General features: G+C 41.4%; 1 protein-coding gene across 1 annotated transcript in view; it reads left to right on the top strand.

Moving 5' to 3' along the window:
• Positions 1–15753, top strand: part of LOC126251692 (solute carrier family 22 member 7-like) — a 92830-nt gene extending 77077 nt beyond the window's left edge. Inside the window, exons 7-9 of the mRNA XM_049952278.1 lie at positions 1704–1918; positions 3797–3984; positions 15478–15753. Coding sequence (XP_049808235.1) covers positions 1704–1918; positions 3797–3984; positions 15478–15660 — 586 coding nt within the window. The 3' untranslated portion in view covers positions 15661–15753. The remainder of the gene's footprint in view (positions 1–1703; positions 1919–3796; positions 3985–15477) is intronic.
• Positions 15754–27336: the final 11583 nt, after the last annotated feature.

Below are 27336 nucleotides of genomic sequence, written 5' to 3'. Positions count from 1 at the left end.
TATGCACACCAGTACAGAGCTGGGCCTCCACTAATCGGTGACAGATGGCCTTTTCAGATTAATCGCCTTTCATGCACCATCCGACAGATGGCCGTTGGCTTGTACGGGGTCAAAAGTGTGAAAGCAAACTTCCTGCAACAATCATAAGAAGGGTCTTCGATCTGATGAATTTTTTCCTGGCATATCGTGTGTGATCTCGTCATTCTAGAAGATGTAATGGATCAACACAAGTATACATCTCCCATGCGGGACCGTGTACACCGCTGCATGCTGTTTGTTTTTCCTCGGTACGATGGCATCTACCTGCAGGACAATGCAATGTATCACACAACCCGCAGTGTGCGTGTGTAGTTCGAATGCATCAGACTGAGTTTACTGTACTCCCTTGGCCACCAAACTCCCCGGATTTAAACTCAATCGAGAATCTGTGAGACCACTTCAATCTGGCTGTTGGTGCCACGGATCCTCAACAGAGAAACTTAGCGCCAGGTGGCACTGGTACTGAACTAAGTATAACTCCAGAATCCTGTCGGTACCTTCCAGAACCTCACTGGCACTCTTCCTGCCCATCTCGCAGCGGCTCGCACTGCAAAAGTTTGTCACTTAGACTTCTGACAGGTGGCCACATAAACGTGACCAGACAGAGCAGTAGACGCCGTTTGGTCAGAAATGCCCGCTTAGGCTGTGCTAGTCTGCTTCTTATGTCCTCCTTGCTCTTTTCATATCCTCCTTGTTTCATCCGACACGGGTTTCGCTTCCACAGTAGCAGAATGCCCTCAATTTGTGAGTTTCGCTCTCACCAATTTTGATGTTAGGTGTATCACTAACACCATTTCTGCTGTTCCTCATTCCTTGCGTCTTTCTTCGGTTTATTCTCAGTCCATAGTGTATACTCATTAGACAGTTCATTCCACTTAACAGTCCTGCGGTTCATCTTCACTTTCACTCAAGATAGTAATGCCAACAGCGGATCACTGATTTTCTTTCGCGCGGAATTTTAATTCCGCTGCTGACTCTTGCTTCTATTCCCGTCATTTTGCATCACGAAGTACGAAGAATACTTTTCCCCCATAGAGCATCTTCTGAAGACATATTGTGTTTTTATGTTGGTTAGTGGTCTATACAAAAACTACCCTCCAAAAAATTAGACATTTACTCTCGAATGATAACGCAGTGTCTATTTTTGTATCCCGTCAGGAAGGCGGCGCGTGGGTCTGCTCCTGAAAACTGAAAGGTTGGCCGAATGATGAAAGCGAGTAGGAGAAGGAAGAGGTGAAAATCTCTCGGTACTGCAGTGTGAATTATAGATGTGTACTATCGGCAAAAACAAGTTAATAAATGGTTACATAACTTTGCAGCGAGGTGCGAAGCCTTAGACCCGTCGTAAGTAGTACATAGTCTCAATAGCAAGCCAACACGCTCTGAGGTTGAAGCGATGTTTCCGAGCCGTCTGCTCTTGATAATGTGCAGCGGACCTCGTAGACCTGCACAGCGCCTGCTAGAGGGCGCTGTCATCGGTGTCGGTGTCGCAGTGCCAACCTATGAACTTGCACCTACGCCGTGGCATCGTAGCTATCGATACCACATGTATAGGCAACGATCTTCATATATCAATGTGAATTACTCTGAGAAGTCGGATCCCTGGAGCCGCTGCACGTTTCAGCCTTAACAGAAGAATAACGTCGCATTTTCTTTGTCCGCAGGAGTGTCTGCGTTCTGACTACGTGCAGCATGATGTTCAACATTGGGAACCTTGGTGGAAACCCATTTTTGGCGTTCATGGCGCAGGGAGCTGGCGACTTACCAGGAAATCTAGCAGCACATTTCTTGGGCAACAAATTTGGGCGCAGGTTTACAGAAGCATTCTCACTATTGGCAGCAACCTTGATATCCATATTTATTATCGTCGTTATAACAGGTAAGACAGCCTCTTTTAATTTAAAGTATAAATGTTTTATGAGTCTTCCTGCCCCCCGCCCCATCCCCACCTCCCCTCCCTCCCCCTCCCCCTCCCCCCACCACCTCCCATGCAGTCCCGTGCCACTGCGGAGAGTGATACTGCGTGCCTCGTATTTCAGTTAAATGCTGTTGCAGCTGCAACCACCTATCTAGCTTGTTACACAATGTTACGGTTATCTACTGCTGTAGTTGCCTGTGGCCGACCGCCACCTCCCCCTTGGGCAGCAGTGCCTGTGGTTCGGAATGCTCCCGATGCTCGTTAAACAATGCTGTGAGCCATACCAGACTCCTGGGTTACAGTCATCATACTTCGTCCTTCGTCCAGTTTCTCGATGACTCTTCCCCGTGTGAATTCAACCAAATGTTATCTACAGGCCATACTGTAATGAACATTACAATAGTGCGCCATAAATGCTAGCTAGTTGACAACACACTTCTTTTCCCGTTACTTCTCTAGTTGTGGAGCCAACCATTTGGCTCTATTGGCACGTTGACACCAAGCCATGTGACGTTCAGCTTCCTGCGCAAGACTAGTAGACCTCTGGCAATATGCTCCCGGACTTTCATTCATTTCCACCGATTTGCTAATACATTCTGTTACTTTGTCTCGTCCTTAATTTTTGCGGAATAGTGTACTTGATTCAGCTAATAGCTATTATTTAATAGCTGTTAACCATCTTCTATCAAACCATTAACAATGCTGAAACCCGTCGCTTGTATATTTTTTGTAACTCATGAAGAAATCCTTAATCTAATTCGTATATCGGAACTCTGTCATTTTCCATATACGTGTTTTTTAAATGCGGCGGATTATGGAAAACATGACCAATCATACCTGGGCTGTACAAAGTCCACTCCACACTTCCATCGGGTACCGAAGACTCTCTCTGTCGTCCACCATAGCCAAGAGGATGAACCCATGGGTGTGGCCAGGAATGAAATGTTATAGGGATCGGAATAATCATCTGTGGTAACATAAGGCGAACACAAGTAAGCCGCGTATTCTTGGTCACCTGAGCAGTTTATAACAGCTGTGAGTAAACAAACGTTTTTCTCAGTAGAATTCAAGAAGTTGACCCTGGAACTTAGTGACAAGTTAAATCATACCGCTGTCGCTCAAGAAATCTGAAGTTGCAGGTCTTGGACCAGTGCGTTCTGCTGTTTCAGAGCAGTAACGGACGGCTGTTTTTATTATTATTATTATTATTATTATTTAGAAGACAAGTTGCCAACAACTGTCTTCTATCAGCGACCATTCTAACTTTTTTTCTTTTTGTTTATTAGTCCACTGCCACTTCCGTTTCTTGAAGCTTTCTTAACTTCTTTGGTCCCGATTACTACAATCTGCAGTCTTACTGGCCGTGCGGTTCTAGGCGCTTCAGTCTGGAACCGTGCGACCGCTACGGTCGCAGGTTCGAATCCTGCCTCGGGCATGGATGTGTGTAATGTCCTTAGGATAGTTACGTTTAAGTAGTTTTGAGTTCTAGGGGACTGATGACCTCAGATGTTAAGTCCCATAGTGCTCAGAGCCATTTGAACCATTTCTACTCATTTACAACATAAAACTCGTTACTGATAACCACTAACGATTTTTCTTAATTTGAAGATGCAGCTTCACCAGCCGAGACGTTTACATTATTGCGTCACAACGCAATGGAGTTCATGTTATTAGTTTGTAATATGCTAAAATGTGGTAAAACTTCTGTTGTCGACAGGAAGACGTTCAGTCTCTGCTAATGGCAGATGTATTCTCACTACTGTCAGTAAGATCTAATTAGAAGTCACCGAATTCACTCAAAATATATTAAATGTGACTAAACATTTTTCTCTGTTCCAGTATCTGGGCCTCACTGGGTTGTGACAACCGCAGCTGCGTTCCTCAAGTTCTTCTGCGTAATGTCCCTCTTCACAAACGTACTGCAGAGTATGGAGATCCATCCTACGTGTATTAGACAGATTGGTTCAGCTATAGAGTGGGCTTTTGTCGCAGCAGTAATAGGAATCGCTCCGTATATTGTTTACTTGGTAATTATTGTGCACATGAATTCCTTGGATATGCATGCAAAGTAACCTATTGTTAGCTATTTTTCTATCTTTACGATAAGGTATAGACTGATCGATAGTTGCTAAGGAACAATCGCACATTTAATGTCTTGCGTGTACGTTGTGGTGAAAAAGATCATGGATAACTCTCAACATCATGTCGGACCTCCTTTAGGCCGGTGTATTGCAGCATGGACTCAACAAGTGAATGGGAATACTGTGCAGAAATGCTGAGCCATGATGGCTCTACAGCCGTCTATAACAGCGAAAGCGTTGCCGCTGCAGGATATTTTACACGAACTGACCTCTCTATTATGCTTTTCAAACCAATCGCGAACAATTGTGGCCTGGTGACATGGCGCATTGCTATCCATAAAAAATTCCATCTTTGTTTGGGAACATGAAGTCCATGAATGGCTGAAAATTGTCTCGAAGTAGCCGAGCGTAACCATTTCCAGTCGATGATCGGTTCAGCTGGACCAGAGGACGCAGTTAATTCCACGTAAATACAGCCGACGCCATCATGGAGTAACCACCTGCTTGCACAGTGTCTTGTTGACATCGTCGCTCCATGGCTGTGAGGGGTCTGTGCCATACTCTGGTTCAAAATGTTCAAATGTGTGTGAAATCTTATGGGACTTAACTGCTAAGGTCATCAACCCTAAGCTTACACACTACTCAACCTAAAGTATCCTATGGACAAACACACACACCCATGCCCGAGGGACGACTCGAACCTCCGCTGGGACCACCACACTCTGGTTTACCAACAGCTCTCACAAACTGAAATCGGGACACGTCTGAAAAGCCCACGGTTTTTCACTCATCTAGGGTTCAACCGGTATGGTCACGAGCCCAGGAGAGGCTCTGCAGGCGAGTCATGCTGTTAGCAGGGACACACGCGTCGGCCGTCTGCTGCCATAGCCCATTAACGTCAGATATGTCGCACTGTCTAACGTATATGTTCGTCGTACGTGCCACATAGATTTCTGTGGTTTTTTCAGACAGTATTTCTCGTCTGTTAGCACTGACAGCTCTTTGCAAACGCCACACTGCTCTCAGTCGTTAAGTGAAGGCCGTCGGCCGCAGTGCTGTCCGTCGTCAGAGGCAATGCCTGAAATTTGGTATTCTCGGTACATACTTAGTACTGTGGATCTAAGAATACTGAATTCCCTAACGCTTTCCCAAATATAATGTCTTCAACTACAATTTCGTGATCAAATTCTGTTGATTCCCATCGGGAACCTTTTCACATGAATCACCTGAGTACGAATGACCACTCCGCCAATGCACTGCCCTTTTGTGCCTCGTGTACGCGATACTATCGTCAGCTGTATATATGCATATCGCTATCCCATGATCTTTGTCACCTCAGTGTAAGTCTCCCACAGCTACAAAGATTATTTGAAGTGTTTTTATATCATATGGTAAGATACGAGGTGCATTCAAGTTCTAAGGCCTCCGATTTTTTTTCTAATTAACTACTCACCCGAAATCGATGAAACTGGCGGTGCTTCTCGACGTAATCGCCCTACAGACGTACACATTTCTCACAACGCTGACGCCATGATTCCATGGCAGCGGCGAAGGCTTCTTTAGGAGTCTGTTTTGACAACTGGAAAATCGCTGAGAAAATAGCAGCATGGCTGGTGAATGTGCGGCCACAGAGAGTGTCTTCCATTGTTGGGAAAAGCCAAAAGTCACTAGGAGCCAGGTCAGGTGAGTAGGGAGCATGAGGAATCACTTCAAAGTTGTTATCACGAAGAAACTGTTGCGTAGCATTAGCTCGATGTGCGGGTGCATTGTCTTGGTGAAACAGCACACGCGCAGCCCTTCCCGGACGTTTTTGTTGCAGTGCAGGAAGGAATTTGTTCTTCAAAACATTTTCGTAGGATGCACATGTTACCGTAGTGCCCTTTGGAACGCAATGGGTAAGGATTACGCCCTCGCTGTCCCAGAATATGGACACCATCATTTTTTCAGCACTGGTGGTTACCTGAAATTTTTTTGGTGGCGGTGAATCTGTTTGCTTCCATTGAGCTGACTGGCACTTTGTTTCTGGATTGAAAAATGGCATCCACGTCTCATCCATTACACCCACCTGGATGACACTTTTCGCATTTTTAGGTCGTCATGCAGGATTGTGTGCACAGAACCCACAGAAATGCCAACTCTGGAGGCGATCTGTTCAACAGTCATTCAGCAATCCCCCAAAACAATTCCCTCCACTTTCTCGATCATGTCGTCAGACCGGCTTGTGCGAGCCCGAGGTTATTTCAGTTTGTTGTCACACGATGTTCTGCCTTCATTAAACTGTCGCACCCACGAACGCACTTTCGACACATCCATAACTCCATCACCACATGTCTCCTTCGACTGTCGATGAATTTCAGTTGGTTTCACAGCACGCAAATTCAGAAAACGAATGATTGCATGCTGTTCAAGTAAGGAAAACGTCGCCATTTTAAGTATTTAAAACAGTTCTCATTCTCGCCGCTGGCGGTAAAATTCCATCTGCCGTACGGTGCTGCCATCTCTGGGACGTATTGACAATGAACCCGGCCTCATTTTAAAACAATGCGCATATTTCTATCTCTTTTCAGTCCTGAGAAAAAAAATCAGAGGCCTTAGAACTTGAATGCACCTCGTACAAAAACCATTAGTAAAAGGCACCGACTGCCGTGTCACCCTTTGCCAGTGGTGTAGTCGGATGCGGTATTGAGGGGCACATGATCAGCACACTGCTGTCCCGGTTGCTGTCGGTTTCATTGAATTTGGAACCGCTACTAAACGGCCGTTTAAAGCTGATTTTCACTGTTTAGAATATGTCCAACTTACGTAAACAGGTGTGCTTCTGTGTACTGTGTTTTATGTGATGTAGTAAGTATCTGTGAGCGATATACACTCATGTTCAGAGAAAACAAATCACGTTGAACGAATGAGATAGGACGTTCATATTCACAGGCATGTACATTAATATGTTCTGCAGAAATAATTAGCATTTCAGTCACCTGAGTTCACCATTTGTCCTGTTGCCTAGTTAACACAGGGTCCGCCATGGGACCTGGTAACTTGTTCCATGTGTGATGGCACCGATGCAAATAAGGCGAGAATGTCAACCTGTGATATAGACATCCATGCTGGATTCACCTGGTTACAAAGTTCATCTGTGGTAGTTTTCATTGGGTCACAGCACTGCACCTATCATTTCACCATATTCCACACATTTTCGATTGGCAACACAACTGATGGGCCAGGGCAAAAGGCTGACATCCTGTAACACCAAGAAGGCACGTGTTTGAGCGGCAACATGTGGTCATGCATTGATTTGCTGAAAAATGGCGTCAGGGGTGTTGTGCAGAAATGGTATGGCTACGAGTCGCAGAACGTCATTCACGTAGATCACATTGATCACAGTGCCCTGGAAATGCACCAACTGTGATTTGTGGTTGTACCCAATAGCACCCCACACCATAAGGCCTTGAGTTGTTAGTGTATGTCTTGTGCGAATTTAGTCATGGTGATGCCGCTCCCCTTGTCTGCGACGAAACAAAATGCGGTCATCATTTTCAAATAAACAGAAACTGAATTCATCTGAAAACACTACCTGATGCCAAAAAATGGTTCAAATGGCTCTGAACACTATGGGACTTTACAACTATGGTCATCAGTCCCCTCGAACTTAGAACTACTTGAACCTAACTAACCTTAGGACATTACACAATACCCAGTCATCACGAGGTAGAGAAAATCCCTGACCCCGCCGGGAATCGAACCCCGGAACCCGGGCGCGAGAAGCGAGAACGCTACCGCACGACCACGAGCTGCGGACACCTGATGCTATTTCCGTCCCCAGTGACATCGTTCCACACACGATTACCGTCTAGCAGTTTCTGCACAGTCCTCAAAGGTATGCAGAGAAGTGGACATTGTGCACGTAACCCATGCCGTAATAAACGGCGTCGGACTGCCACCCAAAATGGTGTCCAATGTGTTACACTGTTCCACTGTTGTTCCAGAGCCGAGGAGGGCGCAATGCCATTCTGAAGAGGTTTCGATCCTCTGATGGGGTAGTCTGGATGATGCGACCTGACCCATCTCGTTGTGATCAGAGGCCTTCCGTGAATCATTCTGCGCACCACAGTTGCACTGCCGAGATACTTCATCCCAAATGAATAGCAGGTTCCTGGATGGATGCATCTCATTCTCTCATACCAATAACGCGCCCTTTTTGAAACTCACTGATCTGACGGTAAGGTTTGCGCATACATCGGGGAGGCATCCTGCATATTTGTTCAAATCACACTGATCCATAACCTTTGGTTTACAGTTTAACTAGAGCTGCGGGCAACTTTTACTGGTAGGTGGCTTTGTGCCACGATATCGACGTTGTCCTTGAACCCGATGGCCGGCATGGTTCAAATGCTTATCATTTCCGCAGAACGTATTAAAGTATATGTCATGTTAATATGAACATCCTATCTCTAGTCGTTCAAGGAGTTGTTTCTTTCTGGATATGAGTGTTTATACGGACATGGCCATTTGCATGAGGTGATTTACGTTTTTAAATACGAGGGAAAATCAGAAAGTCTATGCCCCTATTTTTTATTAGCCTAAGGTACGGGGTGTTCAAAAAGTCTCTCCGCAGTGCCATATGATTGTTATCCGCGCGTTTTGCGCCGCAGTGAATATACCGAAATGAAACTCAGTGAAATACAAGTTATTAATTTATTGAATATTCATTTTTATCTACAAATTTTCACATTAAATGTTGAAAGTGTCCCCCCTGTTGTCGAATACACAGTTCAATTCGTCTAATCATGTTTTCAAACACAAGCTGTAACATTTCTTCTGTAAAAAAAGCAGTGAAAGTGGGTATTGCAGTTTTCAATTCATCGATGGATTTTGGACGGTTTTTATAGACAGTTGCTTTCGCTGTCAGGTGGTGTTAGGTCAGGCGATCGTGTAGGCCAAAGTCCTTGTGAAATCGTGCAATCACCAAAAACATCAGCAAGCAGTGACATTGAAACGCGAGCTGTATGCGCGGTTGCCCCATCTTGGTGAAAATAACCGTTCAGTAGTTCACTTAACACAAGTTCTCCTATGAATGGGTACAGAATATCACTGCAGTGTCGTTGTGCGTTTATTACTTCGTTGAAAAATATGGAACCCACAATCCGACGTCTACAAATTGCAATCCAAACTCCTATTTTCACAGAATGAAGTGGTTCCTCTTGAATACACAGTGGATTTGCAGTAGTCCACATACGAGAATTTTGCGAGTTCATGTACCCGGATAAATGAAACCATTCCTCATCAGTGAAAAACGTTTCATTAAGAATATCCCTTCCATTTTGTCAAACGAAATTTTTGAACCATTGACAATAATGCAGTCTCTTGTCATGATCAGTATTTTTCGATTCTTGCACAACTGTCACTTTGTATGGGAAAAGTTCCAATTTTTTCCGTACAGCTGTGTGGGCCGTTCCGACACTAACACCGATTTCCTGGGCGAGCTTTCTTAATGACTTGTTCGGACTCATGGACATTTTATCGGAAATATCGAGTAGTTTATCCTCAAACAAAACGCTAGGACGACCACTTCTCGGTGCATCTGTCACTGAACCCGTACCTCGAAATTTGTTAATCAAATCTCACACAGTATCGCTATGTGGGAGTGTTGTCTCCGGGAAAACTGAATTAAATGTTTGACGACCTGAAACTCTGTATTTACCGCCAGCTCTGAACATTTGTTCGACTAAAAACACGCGTTCTTCAATGGTTAGCATTTTAACAGTGGCAAAAACGAAACAAACGAACAAAGGAACTAAACTTGAACGTTCACTTCAACACGTAACGACACACACCAACGATACTACGACGCTGGGTGGGATAAACGAAACAGTGGAGTGTTGGGAGAGTCCACTTGAAGGAATGTATCCCAGGGAGGCGAACAATCATACTGCACGCGCCGCTAACAATCACACGGCACTGCTGAGAGAGTTTTTGAACACCCAGTATATACAGGCAATGATAAATATGCATCCTGTTCTCCGTACCTTAGACTATTTTTCCACATAGTCCTCCAGATGATTCACACATTTGTCGCATTGTAGCACTAAATTTGAGATGCTCCTGCAGCAGAATTCATCTGGCTGACTATGGAACCACTGTCGGACTGCTGTCTTGGCTTCATCTTTACTAGTGAATCGCCGTCCTACCAGGAACTTCTTCAGCGGTCCAAAAGCGTGGAAATCACTTGGGGAGTGATCTGGACTGCATAGCTGTGGTCCAAAATCTCCCAGTGAAATGCCCAGAGCTCTTCGGCGGTTCTGATTGCCACATGTGGTCTCGCAGTGTGAAGCTGAATCACATTGTCCACATCGATAATCCCTCGGAGCCTTCACCTGTTGGCAACCCTCAGACGTGACAGTGTGGAACAATAACTGTCGGCATTGATGATTGCACCTTGTGACGCGAAGTCCAGCAGGAACGGTCCACGCCTATCACAGGTGGGCGCTGGTGAGGCCACGGTACTGGCGTGGGCTCACAGCATGATAGCTTTGACTAGCGGGCTACTGCAGTGCTCTTGGCTACACTCTTGCCTCACCACGGCGGTGGGATGCGCTGATATAATAAGAGACTACAGGACAGCTAGACACAGCTACAGCACCCAGCTCGATACAAGGTAACATCACCAGCTTGCTGAATGAATTTGGGCGGGATATTTTCTCACCGCCCAAACAGCACTCGACAGCAACCACGATTTCATCTCCTGCTCTAGGACCAGATGGTGGGACATCCCACTTCACTGTCACCAAATTGTACAAGTGTGTAGTGGGGCGAGGGGTAAGAAGTAGTCAGGATGAGGTTTTTGGAAGGCAGTTTCCAGTAAACGTGTTAAACAAACTGAATTTTGTTACATTATGAAAAAACTCTGAGTAAACAGGAGCTTGCCCAGAGCACACTGTGAGTCCACTTGCCAGTCTAGGTGAGCATAATGGCTAGATGAATAGGCAAAGAGAGGAGAAAGTTAATATTTGAATCAGCTGATAGCTGATCAAGAACAGCAGTGCCAGAGATAGGCTTCCCACGCCATCCACCGTGGAAAAATGCTAAAGGATGTAAGAGCGACTAGCCTGGGTCTTACGCTCAAAGAATAGGCCAGCCACCAGCGCGTTACATTCCTCCCAAGCTTCCTACTGGCTCGCCATCGCGGCGTTTGTGACTAGTTTTGTCAGCAGATTACCTGAAATAACAGAGTCCGATGAAGTCATGGTTTTATGTGTGACATAGTCCCAAAAGGTTTATGTATGTGACTGAATATAGTAACGAAAAATGTGGAATAATTTTTTTTTCCAAAACCCTAAAATGTATCGACAATGACTAGGCATCCTGCACACAATATAATGCTAACCAGACACATCTTGCACGAGCAGCAATTAATAAATTGACAAAAGCTGTTATTAATGAAGACTTGACACTGAGGTGACAGAAGACATGGGATACTAAGTAATATCGTGTCGGACCTCCTTTTGCACTAGGTAGTGCAGCGACTCGAAGTGGCATGGACTCAACTCGTCGTTGGAAGTCCACCGCAGAAATGTTGAGTTGTGCTGCCTCTGTAGTCATCCATAATTGCGAAAGTGTTGGCGGTGCAGGATTGTGCATGAACTGACCTCTAGATTATGCCAAATAAATGTTCTATGGGATTCACTTTGGACGATCTGGGTGGCCAAACGATTCACTGGAATTGTCCAGAATATTTTTCAAATCAATCGCGAACAATTGTGGTCCAGTGACTTGCAGAGTCAGTCATAAAAATTCCACCGTCGTTTGGGAACATGACGTTCATGAATGGTTGCAAATGGTCTCCAAGTAGCTGAGCACCATGAGAACTCAGTCCATTCCACGAAAACATAATCCACTCCATTATGGAACCTTACACAGCGAACTGTTGACAACTTCGTTCCATGGCTTCGTGGGATCTGCGCCACATTCGAACACTGCCATCAGCTCTTACCAACTGCAATCAGGATTCATCTGACTAAGCCAAGGTTTTGCAGTTGTCTAGAGTCCCTCCTACATGGCCATAAGCCCAGAAGAGGCACTGCAGGCAATGTCATGCTGTTAGCCAAGGCCCTCGCATTTGTCGTGTGCTACCATAGCCCATAACGCCAGATTTCGCCACACTGTTCTAAAGGGTACAGTTGTAGTACGTCCCACATTGTTTTCTGCGGTTATTCCACGCAGTGTTTATTATCTGCTAGGACTGACAACTCTACGCAAACGCTACTGCTCTCAGTCGTTAAGTGGAGGACGTCAGCCTCTGCATTTTCTGCAGTGAGGGGTTATGCTGAAATGTCGTATTCTCGATAAACTCTTGGCACTGTGAATAGCGGAATAATGAATTCCCTAACGATTTCCGAAATGGAATGCCCCGTGTGTATAGCCCCAGCTGCTATTCCGAATTCATAGTCTGTTAATTTCCATCATGCGGCCATAACCCAGTCGGAAATCTTTTCTGTGAAATCACCTTTGCGCAAATGACTGCTCCGCCAATGCACTGCCCTTTTGTATCTCGTGTACATGACTCTACCGCCATCTGTGTACGTGTTTATCTCTATCCCATGAATTTTGTCACCTCTGTATACAGGGTGTTACAAAAAGGAACGGCCAAACTTTCAGGAAACATTCCTCACACACAAATAAAGAAAAGATGTTATGTGGACATGAGTCCGGAAACGCTTAATTTCCATGTTAGAGCTCATTTTAGTTTCGTCAGTATGTACTGTACTTCCTCGATTCAGCGCCAGTTGGCCCAATTGAAGGAAGGTAATGTTGACTTCGGTGCTTGTGTTGACATGCGACTCCTTGCTCTACAGTACTAAAGTGCGCGTCATTTATGTTGGCGGCCGACTTTAGGTTCGTTCTGCGCATCTGACGTCACAAAACACAGTCTGCCAATGAACAGAGAACGACGTTGCCAGATCTCAACTGCAGTGCAGAGCATGGACGAGTGTCTTCAGTTTTAGAAACGTTCAGTCATAAATAAAGTAATAGAACAAAAGCAATGTCTTGATAGCAGACTTTCTTTTATAGAAAGTTTGGAAAAAGCATTCTTTATACCAATTGCTTCATATTCTATTAATTAATTAAACCAAACAAGAAATAAGACTCCTAATTCAGGCGATGGCAAGGAAAGGTGTTTGTATCAATCACACGAACCGCTTTTTCGCAATAAAGAACAGCGGTAATTGTTTATTTCCTATTGTACTACGACAAAGCGTGAGTAATTCATAGTCATACCAACAGTGTTTGTCAGTATATTGCGTGACGTGTTAGAGTCTTCATGGGGCTCTGAAGTCAGACGATTTGCGATAGCGTAACGGTTAAGGTGGTGGGCTTCTACGTGAAAGGTTATGAGTTCAAACCTTGTGCAGAGTGTAATATTTCCATTATTTAAAAACAATATCGAAGTGCGTTACTTCACGAATTATATTCGTTTGAATGCAATTTTTTTTAAATTTCTAGTGCTTTGTCTCTTTATTTAAAATAAAGCCAAACGCGCTCAGTGTAAATAAAACTTTTGTTACAGTCGGGAAAGACGGAATATTTCTCAATATTACATACGGCACCTATCTGGTACTTAAATTAAATGAGATATTGTTATACACTAAATTTTATATGAAATTTAGCTGTCTTGTCCACATTTCATTCTCAACATTGTGGCAACTATAATTGACCATACGGAAAGTATATGCTATAGACTTTTACCTCTGCAAACTCTTCAAAATTTCGTACAAAGGTTTACTACATTTAATGCTGCACAATAACTGCGCTGAACGTCGAACCGAAATTAAGTCATTTATGGGGGGAAGGTATCGGTCAAGAAGATGTGTAAAAATCTAATTTTTGGGCAAAATAGTTTTTGTGGAATCGAATGTTAAGACTGTCAAAGCAGTCGGAACACGATGTGTCTGCACAGGCGAGCAGTGCAGCGACAAAATCGCGCACTGTGCGGAATGCGGGGAGCATGTCTCTGTATCAGTGAAAGGGTTAATGAAGCCATTGTGGCTTTACTTCATGAACTGCGCGCTCCCTCCTAAACGTAAGTTTGCGAACTATACTACACTATGGCGCTGCTTCTATTGGCTCGTGCGTCGTTTGCAACTGGCAACGCAGCAATCTCCCGCGTCTGGGCGGGCATGTGCGAGCCGCCAAGATAAAAGAATTGAACTATAGCATCAAGCACATCAGTACGTAGCATCAACAGGTTAGTGTTCATCACGAACGTGGTTTTGTAGTCAGTGCAATGTTTACAAATGCGGAGTTGGCAGATGCCCATTTGATGTATGGATTAGCACGTGGCAATAGCCGTGGCGCGGTACTTTTGTATCGAGACAGATTTCCAGAACGAAAGTGTCCTGACAGAAACACGTTCGAAGCAATTGATCGGCGTCTTAGGGAACACGGAACATTCCAGCCTATGACTCGCGACTGGGGAAGACGGGATACTCTACCTGTGCTGCTAGAACATGTGCCTTTACAAGTACGACACAACATGTGGTTCATGCACAATGGAGCTCCTGCACATTTCAGTCGAAGTGTTCGTATGCTTCTCAACAACAGATTCCGTGACCGATGGATTTGTAGAGGCGGACCAATTCCATGGCCTCCACGCTCACCTGACCTCAACCCTCTTGACTTTCATTTATGGGGGCATTTGAAAGCTCTTGTCTACACAACCCCGGTACCAAATGTAGAGACTCTTTGTGCTCGTATTGTGGACGGCTGTGATACAACACGCCATTCTCCAGGGCTGCATCAGCGCGTCAGGGATTCCATGCGACGGAGGGTGGATGCGTGTATCCTCACTAACGGAGGACATTTTGAACATTTCCTGTAACAAAGTGTTTGAAGTCACTCTGGTACATTCTGTTGCTGTGTGTTTCCATTCCATGATTAATGTGATTTGAAGAGAAGTAATAAAACGAGCTCTAACATGGAAAGTAAGCGTTTCCGGACTCATGTCCACAGAACATCTTTTCTTTATTTGTGTGTGAGGAATGTTTCCTGAAAGTTTGACCGTACCTTTTTGTAACACCCTGTATAAACAGCTGCAAAAGTGGCATCCTCCAGACACTCTGTAGTGAAAAAAATGTTCAAATGTGTGTGAGATCTTATGGGACTTAACTCTTAAGGTCATCAGTCCCTAAGCTTACACACTACTTAACCTAAATTATCCTAAGAACAAACACACACACCCATGCCCGACGGAGGACCCGAACCTCTGTAGTGACCCACAGAGCATATAAGTAGATGTAAAGTAAGAGCTGGATACAGTGGGTCATACAAAGCCTGACAGACTACCACATGCATTGCATGAAATGGTAAAAACTTGATAAATCTAATAACTCTATCACTTTTATGTATTATGCAGTGGGTGTTCCAACCTGTTTTTTCTTTCCACAGGGTACTGCAATAGACCCTCGATGCCTCTATGGGGTTCTTGGACTACTTCTTGCCTCAGCTGCCATTGTAACATCATTCCTGCCTGAATCGTTGAATGAGAGGTTACCTGAAACGCTGGAAGATGCTACCAACTATGGTGCCTGTCAAAAATATTGGAGTTTGCCTGGTACAAGAAAATGCTGATAAATATTCACCAATGACTTTATATTTATTTATTGATCAAAATGCTCTATCCTACCCTTTATTGGATATAATAAAAACTTCATTTAAACTAAACAGGTTTTATTGGTGCAGTTAATAATAAATGTAGAGGCAGTGCCTTAGGAGAAACAAAAGAAAACCATGTAATTGATTTATGGTCACAAAAAAACTACCACCAAATATTTAACAGTATCATCCTCAGAGGAGGATTTCATTGAATAGCTGTAAAGAAATTTAGGGTGGCTCATATGCTTGTTTAGTGTAGAGTTTCACTTGAACATGCACACAATTATTATATTCTGTGTGTGACTAGAGATAAAGTTTGTAGAAACATCTTGAATCAATATGCTAGATGGAATGAACATTACTGGGGAAGGTATATAATCATTCCTATTTACTGTTTCCTAAAAATGAAACACCTCTGCTCAATCATTACTTGAAGGTGTTTGATAAGCTAAGAGTAAAGTAACCAATAAAATTCTTAGACAGTATTCCAAGGAGCATATGCAGAATATATCACCAAATTTATTAGATGAGTTTTTTTTTTAATGTGATGGAACCATCATTCAGATATACTGGTGACATAAAAACTGCTAAGCATTACAATTAATTTCTTCTGTTGATAACCACAATGTTTGTGTTTTACAATGAGATTCACATTTTTTATCAGCATGTGATGAAGGTGGCTATGTTAGTTGTCTACATATTCAATGGAATCTAGAAAAAGAACCTAGTTGAGTTCAAATAAAACTGTCTGTTACCTCTTATGGTGGAAAAAATTACAGATTATCTAAACATAATTTCTACACTAACTGACTGCTGCTGCTAACCATCAAGATTTACATACATGTCACTGTGTTACAAAAACACAGTTATCGAATAATGTAATACCAGTAAGATGCTTTCCAGAGCACTAGACAGGTTGCATTAAAATATTTACAAAAATATCAACATTAAAATAAAATTTAACAGACACTATACACAGGAAGTAAGGTCTGAAACAAGATTGTCATTTTTCTCCAATATTATTTAACATTTCTACTGATTGACCTCTAATAGAATAGAGCTCTAAGTAAACCTGAGTACAAAATTAAATTAGAGATGTTGTTTCAATATGCTGATAAAGTTTATGAAAATAACAAATATACCCAAAAGGCAGTGGCGGCCGCTGAGGCATTCCATTGGCAGTACCAAAAAAAACTTAGTTTGGTAGCATCAAACGTATTACGGAATTTTGTCAATAATTCATATATTTCATAGGACATTACATCAAACAAAGCATTTAGGGAAATGGAAATCAACACCTATTACAACAGCTTCCTTCTTATGCACAGTAAGAGACTGATATATTCTGGAGAACATGAGATAGCAAGGGTTTGTATAAGGTAGAGAGAGTGGGTGGGGGGAAGGGGGTGTAGCTTCAGGTATCTTTTGCGCATGTCAGCACAAGATATAAAATGTAACACTATCTCTGAAAATCTCTATCGCACGCAAAAATGCACGCAAGCACTCACATGCCAACAGCACAGTTCTTCACTGCTCGCATGGTATGTGTGGACACTTTTATGTGGCAGCAGTAAGTAGGGAGTGTTTTGATGTACCATTGCATAAGATACCAGTGGAGATCGAGCCTGAACTACCAAATTAATGACAATGCCAACCTCAGCTAACAACTGCACTCTAGCAGTTACCAAATGATTTGTGTGCTCTGCTTTTGTTTGAGTTGTACTTGCTGGTTGTTTCCTTTCCTTATTTTGAAAAGAGTGGAGATAGCAATTGCTCTGTCACAAGAGTTCGAATATGACTCCCACAACACCAGATGGAATCAGCAATCCATATGTCCATTATTATGTCGGTTCTGCCTTCTCAGTAGCACAGAATACAAAAGTAGGCTGCAAGTCCTGTGAGAGGGAGGCATGGGTTGTTGCTCCTGTCCATTCTTCTACCCTCAACATCCAAAACTCCTTGTTTGTTTTACGTTCGAGGCTGACTTCCAGAAAAGTGTCCACTACAACATGAGTACCAGTACCACAAATAACAGAGCAAGCATAAATTATTCAAACTTGTAATCTGGATTTTGCAAAGCAAATTTAATCAAATTACCAACATTTGAAACTAAAAGCATTGTACTCACCAAAAGCAGCAACTCCATGACTTTTGGAAGACAGCTTCACAATAATTAGTTGGAATGGTATTAGAAATACATTCATCACTCCTTCTTGTTGACAAATAAATCCATCACTCTTGAACTGAAATCTTCAGTTTTACACATTAATGACTTTTCACAGGATAGCATTCCTAAGGCACTCAGTTGTCTTCTTTCACGGAGTTTCATAGGAATATTTTAATTCTCTTGAGCATTGAAAAGCACCGCTCACCTTTTGCAGTCCAGATAGCAATTTCAAAACTTTAATAGTCTCTTCGAATGTGTCACAAAGCTCATCCTATAGAATCAGCGAAAGAAACAGTACTGTGCCAGAAACTGCTCTCAACTCCAGCCTAGCATAGGAGACTTGAAGCTCACCCTTCAACTTTCTTTTTTCCCAGAAATGTATATGTGTTTGTAATTTCAAGGTATTTGAAAAATTTTTGATACATTTGTCAAACTGATTTACATCAAGTAAGTTGGCTGCAATGAGGTGGCCAGTGAAATGAAAACTTAATTTTATTTAAGAAAGGATTGCATGGTGTACTTCCAAGGCATCTCTCATTTATGCTCATCAAGAATCCAAGGCTTCTTGGCAGGCATTGTTTCGACATTTATGAAACTAATCTCATCACGGATGGAGTCAATATCATCTCTGATATTTTGCATTACCGCTTCAAAATTCTAGGCATCTTGTTTTGCTTTGGTCGGTTTGGCTACCTTCTTTTGAAGCTGATTAAAAAGTATGTTTGCATGAGACATTATCATATAGAAAAATGATAACAAGAAAATGAATTTGTTACCTTGCAGTCTTTGTTTGTATGAACCATCTTTTTCACTAGTAGAAGACAGTTTTATGCTCTCAATTGTTTCAGTGACTTCAGTAACAGTAATAAGATCTTATATGTTTTCAATAACATCTTTTTCTATTCGTTAATGGTAATTCCATCTCGAGACACAAGCACAGGGCAAGCTTTATTGAACAATGCTACACAACACTTTTGATCTCTATGGTGAGTTGGAAAAGAAAGAAGAAATACCTGGAAGATGTGTAAGAAAGAGGCAGGCTTTGCGATTTACAGAGGCTGCCATAGACACAATAACAACTGATATAGTTCACATTTTGGTATTTGTCTTTAGTTAATTTGTGAACCGTATTCGACTTGTCACTCATAACGTTTCCACCATCATAGCTCTGAGCTGTTAGTTTTGCTTGTTCTTCGCCAATTAATGGTTCAGTTTCTTTCAGAATACTCTCAGCTATAGTATGAGCATTCTGATTGTCTGGATTAACGAAGTTCCAAAATCTTTCAACAGGTTTGCTCTGAATAACATAACACAAAACCATAACCAACTGAAATTTGCAAGTCACATCTGTGGTCTCATTTGTGATTATTGCAACATAAGCGGCATGTTTTATTTCTTTCCAAACTTCATCATGACACACTTCCAACATACATTGTAGTAGTTCGTTCTGAACAATCTTCGAAATGTCTTCGAACACTGATGCTTCACTGAGATGAACTTGAAGATCTTTATCCATTTCCACACTGAACTAAATTAGTTCACAAATACTCCATTATTTTCAGAGGCATCAGATTCTTTGTGGCCCCTGAGAGCCAGCTCCAAAGCACCACAGAACCCAATACAATTTACAATTAAATTCAATATATATCTATTCTTTTCTACACGTTTGTTGTGGCTGTCAGTTGTTTGTCTGTATTGTGAATCTAATGTCTGCTGAATGTTGGCTTTGCCTAGAAATGAAAGACTAAGCACATTATTCATTTGTCACTATGACATTTCATGTACTTTCATCATAGACCGTATATGCACAATATCAGTTATTCCGGTCTTACACCAATGAACACGTCCCCCAAATAACACATGAGGAAAATAAATGAAAAAAAAAAAAAAACAGTGTTGCTCTCTTCACAGCCACTAATCCGTTTGTTCTTTTGGCAGATTTATGGATTGAATTTACGGCATTGGTTTTTCATGTGGTGCTGTAGATTTAGATTCAGGAGTGGCCTACCTAGCGTTTTTATCTGAATTTTTTCACTAAGAGTCCTGTCACTAAATGGCATTTTTAATAACTCACTTATTTTGTTCATGTTTGCTATTTTCACAGTCAACTGAATTTTCACTTACATTTTGCACACAGCTATATACGGTCAATTACCTGATCTCACAATAATGACAACGTGTTTGTAAAGAACTGTATTACATGAAAGTAACAAGTAGAAACAGAAATACTGTGGTACATGATTGTTTGAAAAGCAGATGCTCAACAGGTGGTGAATATGTTAGATTTTTTGTTCAGTACCAACAGCTCTGCTGTTGTGAAATACACCAGTATTGAAATAATGCCTCTTAGTTCCAAAATCTAAGGGCAAAATTATATTTATAATGATATTTAAGTGCATTATTTCTATAACCAATTTAATTAAGCATTAATTTCCGTTTACAAATGCATTAGCATTAACTTGCAAAAAGAATGTATGACTGGATTTCAGGAAGTTTGCACCCTGATGTATTCTAACATGATCACCAGATGGCAGAGCTTGCTTCTATAGGTTCTGCACTTTACTGCTCTCTGGTGGAAGGAACATGAGCTCTGAGCCAGACCAGCTGTTGCTCCAGTTCCAGAATAAGGAGTGTAGAAACCGACAGCTGAGCCTTTAACACAGTGCTTATGAGGTCAGATGGTGCCATTCTGCAGTTGGCTCCAAGCTTCATAAAACTACCATGAGAGGGCACACAGCGAAACCCGCATCTTCAAATCAGAAAATACATACTCCTAAATAATGTTTTATATGCAATTCACTTAGATTTCTCTTTCTTTTTTGTACAAGTGGTGCCACAGCACAGTGCCACACCTCAGAAGCCATCCCTGCCAAAGGGCATTCAACCAACTGAATTTATTGTGTAAATAACACAAAATGGAAATGGCAATTGAAATGCCTGGTTAAATCCGCAGGACAGAACAGATAGTTGGAATTGTGAAAGGGGCCAAAAATGACAAAAATGAGCGACTGTCAGTTACACTCGAACACATATAACTTTATTTTGTTGCCCAAACATCTAAGACTTAAAAATAAGGAATTTTACTTTTAAAACGGCTGAAGGCCCATGATTCAAAACACAACTAATAAATTTTTACAAGGCAGAAAGCCAAAACAATGTAGGATTTAACAAGTAAGGAATTTAAATTTTAAGATGGCTGAAGGCCCATGATTGAAAAACATAACAATAAATTTTCAAAACGCAGAAGGCCCAAAGTTTTATCCAGAAAAAATTGTTTTTAAATGAGGCTGAAGGCCCAAACAATGCAAGACTTGACAAGTAAGGAACTTTCAATTTTAAAACAGCTGAAGGCCCATTATTTAAAACCCAGCTAAAAAATTCAAATTCAAACCATCGACTGTGAGCCATTAAAATCCACAAACACCAATAAGAAAAGGCAGTACAGCCAGCAATGCTCAGAAGTTTCTGGGGGTCAGACTGCACTTGAAATGTTAATGTTCGCTTAGGGGAGACAGGTAGTTGGCCCAGCCATATCCGATCCATCAGCAACCCAACCAAAAGACAGTCAACGGACCCACTGACAAGGTGACTTGCTTTCCACCCATCCAATACACAAGGAAGTCCATACCCAAAACGTAAACTGTGTAGCCACCCACAACCAAATATGCTTAAGCTGTCAAAACTATACACACATATTGGACAGCGACAATGTGGTAAGGAAAGGACACTGCCTGAATTTTATGTCAGAGGCCAGTGTAGGTAACGAGAATGCTAACAGCCACAAGGCAGAAAATTCCTCTGCTGCACTTGGACTTCAAATAACCAAAACACAGTTAAACTCCACCAGATGGTGGCCAAACTTTCGCCAACTTGAACACTTACTGTTGCTCACGGAAATACCCCCAACAGCCAACCATGAAAACCAACGGCACAATGTGAACAGACTGGCTTTGGTAATTAAATCACCACTCAACTTTGATGTCGTGGGTTGGTGAGCCACGAAGTTCATGGCAATTGGAACAGCTCCCACACACCCCAGCACTGGGTAGAGACTGCCAGCGGGCCCGGCCCACTGCGCCGCGCAGAGATTTCCTGGTTGATCCACATCAACTGACTGACTGCCGCACACCGGCTAGCTGGAAACTATCAGCACCAGACCAAAGATAGTACAAGGTGTGAATATCAATACACACTGCTGCTGCCACATGTAGAAAGAGGAAGAACCATGGCATAACTGCTGTAACCATGAGAAACCAGACGCAGAGTAACAGTCAAGGTTTAAACCAACGCATAAGCCAGGGCCTGCACAGCTCAGCAAAACCAAATGCAAAAGTAATCAAGAATCAAGAATTTTATCCACTGTAGATCATTTTACAATGATATTGGCTTCGTCATACAAGATGTACTAGTACATACAGAATAATAAAATAAACTTCTGTCAATACACTATAGAATACATTAGAAGCATGGCAGTGTACCAAATTACAAAGGATAACTTTTAAAAGTTAACGCAACAAGCTATCTTATAATCTAATATAATATGGTATTTTATTGTTTATAGTTTAAACTTTGTAATTACACACGATTAACCACAGCACAAAATAATATGTTTAACTACAGACAACTTTTAAATGCTTATATTCTCCTCAGGCATCTCAAAGTATTCTTTAATGTCATAGAATGGATGATCTGACAGCCAGCTGTACCACTTAATTTTAAAAGAATTTCTATCCATAGACCGAACATGAACTGGCAGTTTATTGAACATTTTGAGTGGGTTAACTTTGTGGGAATTTCCTGTTCTCGCTAATCTGTGGCGCGGTATGTCTAAATTACCATTAGCCCTGGTGTTGTGTTCGTGTATTTCCCTTCTGGCAATAAATTCTGAAATATTATTTTTAATATAGAGTACAGACACATAGATGTATAAATTTATAATTGTAAGTATTCTGAGTCTGGAAAAAAGAGGAGACCTCTTTTACATATTATACGTATGACTTTTTTTTTTTTTGTAATTTTTGTAATGAACTTCAAATGAGTGTACATACAATGAGTGGAAATGGAAAACTTTCAAGCATCATATTTTTTACAAAACACATTTTCAGGGTCGTTGTGTTCTTGGTAGGAACTCTGTTCCATGCCTCTAGACTCGATCCAGGTGCCAAATCATGGAGAGTGTCTTTCAAACATGCATTAGTAGAAGCACAAGGTCTTTGTGCCAAGCTGTGCTTCCCTCTGGGGTTTTAAGAGTTAAAAGATATGAGAAGTAGCTTTTGTTCACTACAGCTATACCAGTTAAAACCTAATGCTATAATTTTGTATTTGCATCATCACATATAAAATATAGTGCCTCAGTGTTAATGGCACTTGGAACAAAAATGTTGTTCCTGCTATTTTGTCTAAAACTGAAATTTTTGAGATCATAGCTCTGCTGACTTGTGCAAAGAAGAAAATAGCAACCACCTACTGTTAATAATGCTATTTAATTACAAAAGTGGTCCTGCTACTAGTCTTGAACTGAAAGGCTCATCTTCATGTTTATATTACATTTGTTGTTGGTTACATTAGTCAGTGGGAAAGAAACAGCCAACAAATAATGTAAACAACACCAAATGTAATATAAACCTAAACAACTGTCTCGAGGTGAACCTGTCACTTGTGATGTGACATGTTGTCCATTTGTAACAGCTTTTTACATCTCTTCCTCTCAGGTCAATGAAAGATATGCAAGTACAAACATTGTTTACATAGTAATTAAGTAGAGAACTTCACACAGTGCGCTGTGGTTTGAGGTATGAGCAGATGAGGTGAGAGAAGAATGAGCCCAAGACATCAGCAAGATGTGATGGCAATGATCAAGACACTCTGCCTGCTAATGTGGGGTCACTTATACTTTGGCATCACAGTATGGTTGTGTCTTGGAAGGCGCAGTGAAAGAGACTGGATACAAAATATAGAACAGTTATTGAAAGATGTTAATGTTCTTAAGTAACCTGCATAGTTCAGGGCTCTCTTAGAGCCCTCAACCCTCTAAAGAAGGTGAAGTCTCTTGGTAATATTTTGTGGTATTACATAACAGACCAACTATATCAAGAAACTTTGAGAAAGGTGACCATAAAAAAATATATATTAAGATAAAAGTTATCATAAATAGCATCAGGGTGACAGATCATTTGGAAGATAACACTTCATTTTGGCTTAGTCCAGCTACAGAATTTGGCTGTTACACTCCATATTTTGAAACTGGTAACAGTCCTGCATCTGTAAATAAAAAGCATTAACAACAGGGGCTGATCACTGTTTTCCTCTTTGCAAGAATCAACTGTAATAACTGTCCCACTGACTCTAGAATGACCCAGCTTCCTTGTATACCACATGAAGGCCACTCACTGGTAGGCCACTCATTACTTTTCATGGTGATGTGGTGAGCAGCATAATCCTGTGGTGTCAGAACACCTTATCAATTTTGGGTACAAATCAGTTATCTGCAAGCAGAGGTATATTGTTTTATCATTCTCCTGACAAATGCCATATTTGACACTTCGAATCTTTTCCTTTTACACTCTTCGTGTCACCTTTGGAAGGAACTTTAGTTTACCTCTTCACGTGTTAATATGCATTATTTGCTCTTGTTTTATAACATGTTACACATCCCTGAAGATCTCCACACTTTGGACCTATGGAACAAAAAAAAATTATCTAGTGCAGTACAATAAATTGATTAATGGTCAAACAAAGAAACACATGTCACCCTTCAACTGTATATGATGTGATATAAGCTATGGTCTAAATTATAAAACTAATCACCAAAGCATACATAGATTTTAATTTGCGTCACGATGTTTCGGACATATCATACAGACTTTTTATCTTAAAAATTATTCACCTAATCATTTTCAGATAAAATGCATTTGAGATAAGCTTATAAAGGTGAACAAGATGGTGAACCTTACATTTCTTAGAGGCTGCTGGAGAATGGAGGAAACTGTAATCAGAAATCTGTTCTTGGCACTGCACTATGGCACACCACACTCCTCAGCCAAAGCCTGAGGGAATTGCTGATATTAGATAGTGTGACTAGTATTACTACCATCTCATGCCATTACTCATTTCTATATATAAAAGGAAATGTCCTGACTGACTGACTCTTCATCTTCCAACTCAAACCACTATGGATAGAAATTTGAAATGTGAAATTGGAGTTGATCTTGTACTGTAGGCATCATTTAAGAAGGACTTTTCCCAAATTCCACCCCTAAAGCAATGAAATATGGGCTCTTATTGCAATTTTGAAGCTAGAACTATGAAAATTGGTATTTGAAAACGAAAATACATGTTTCAGCATTTTTGAAAATTCATCCCCTAACGATTGAAATAGTAAGAGCAAGTTTTTCTTTTAATAATTCATTATAAAGGACTCCTAAACCATTTTTAAAACTACATCTATAAAAATTGTTATTTGACTTCTCAGTTAGAAATATAAAAAATTTGTCTTGGGAATTAAAAAGCTGCTTCAGTGTATTTAATCTTTTTATTATCTGATCAAAACCAGTTTCATGATACTGAAAACCATATCATCAGGTGACTTGTGTATAATAATGAATTACAAAATAGTAATACATCATAAAATACCCAATAAAACAAAAAAATAGCTTATAATGTGTTTCAAACAGAAAAATTTTTACTCATGTGACTAAATCGTAAGAATTAAGTAGCCCAGAACATGGAACTCAACATTCATTCTCCAATCAGATTAATAAACCATTAAATGACAATACAACAATGACTCAAAATCAACTGGATCCAGACTAAACAAAGTATGTTACACTGGTAATATGAAAATCTATAAAAAAAAAAAAATATGTAAAGATTTGATGAGTGGCTATTTTAAAGAAGAGACAGCAGGGGGGTGGGGGGGGGGGCCTTAAAGGGAAATCGTACTATCCCAAAAAGCCAGATACTATGTGTCAAGTAAGTGGTTTACTAATGGAAAGGAGATACAAATAAAATAATCAGATACCATATCTCCCGTCTATGCAAATTTCCAGAACACAGGGCGTAAACAATCAGCCTGTGGGTGGATTGCGTATGTGCAGATGATGTGCTAGCACAACTAAAGAATCAGTTATTTTTTGGGGAATGCATGAATACTCAAATAAGAACAAGATCTTAAAATTTGTGTGGAAAATATAATAGTGATAGTTAATCTGCATTACAGTGTGTCACATTGTGATCTTACAACAACAGCTATCCAGCTGGTCAAGCACCCACTTGCACAGATATAAACAGCAGCCTCCAAGGTTCTCCAGTTCCACAGGAGACTGGCAATAGCACCATCTTCTGGAATGCTGAGATGTATAATCAACTGTCTTCTAAGGGGGGAGGGATACCATGTCAGTGCACATCGCCCTCCAGCATAACAGCACTGCACCACAGGTGGCCTGTGCTGCAGGTTTTACATCAGCAAACACCACCACTACAGTTCTGAGCACATGCATCAACAGCAGGCAGCAATGGCATCAGTCCAAGAGCTGCAGTCTGCACAGACCAACTCATTTATATTGGATCACTTGCCAGAAAATAGATCTCATTATTATCCTGGTGCCTCAAAAGTATTTAGGACAGCATGTGCCTATGGCAAGCCATTTCTCCAAGTGTAATCTCTCAGGTAATTTACACCTAGCACTGGCATGGCTCCTCAACCAGAAGCTTTCCAGGAATCATTCTACAGACTGTTGTCTGACACCACCAGTCTACCTTTTTGGGATCCTCACATCTGACACTATATATACCCATCTATGGTCATCCTTGAGCTATGACAAGACTTGGCCTCCACAGCACAGACATCCGGGACTTTGGTATTTTGGAATGACACAGTATTTGTGTAGTTACAGACAATAAGTTCCTAGTAAACAGTGTTATGACTCTAGTGATTGTGATTCAGTTAGCCATGGATGAAAGTTTGCCAGACTTACGTATTTCACTCACTTCAAAGACAGAGAATAATTGTGAACTATTTCTTGTGTTGCATAATTAAGTGCTGCAGAAGGAGACTTAAAGATTTATGTTCATTTCAACAAACTTTCCTTTCATTGTCAACCTGAACTTTAATTTTACTGCCTATAAAATGTCATAGACCACTTCAGTGCCCAACATCCAAGGTAGCAGGAAGCGAACCTCCTACCACAGAATATTCAAGATGATCAGTGTCAGCTGGAACTGTAGACTTGATGCAACCATATCTGCAGCTGTAACTGGTCAAGTATGGTGGTTTGTTTAGATTTCACCTGTATTGCCAGAATAAAATGACATCTGTGATCTCTCTGGAAAAAGCAGAAAAGAGTTCTAGGGTTCAGCATCCCTTTGGAGGCTGACAGCATTAGCAGCAAATAGTCTGACATTTTGAAGGGTTTGTGGTGGAAGCAGAAATTAGTTCTGTATTATACACTGCCATATAGGTGGTAACTGCTAAGAACTTTGATGTA

Source organism: Schistocerca nitens, chromosome 4 (assembly GCF_023898315.1).
Source record: "Schistocerca nitens isolate TAMUIC-IGC-003100 chromosome 4, iqSchNite1.1, whole genome shotgun sequence".
Lineage (NCBI taxonomy): Eukaryota > Metazoa > Arthropoda > Insecta > Orthoptera > Acrididae > Schistocerca > Schistocerca nitens.
The sequence above is the reverse complement of the archived record's forward strand: the minus strand, read 5'-3'. Positions and strand labels throughout refer to the sequence as shown.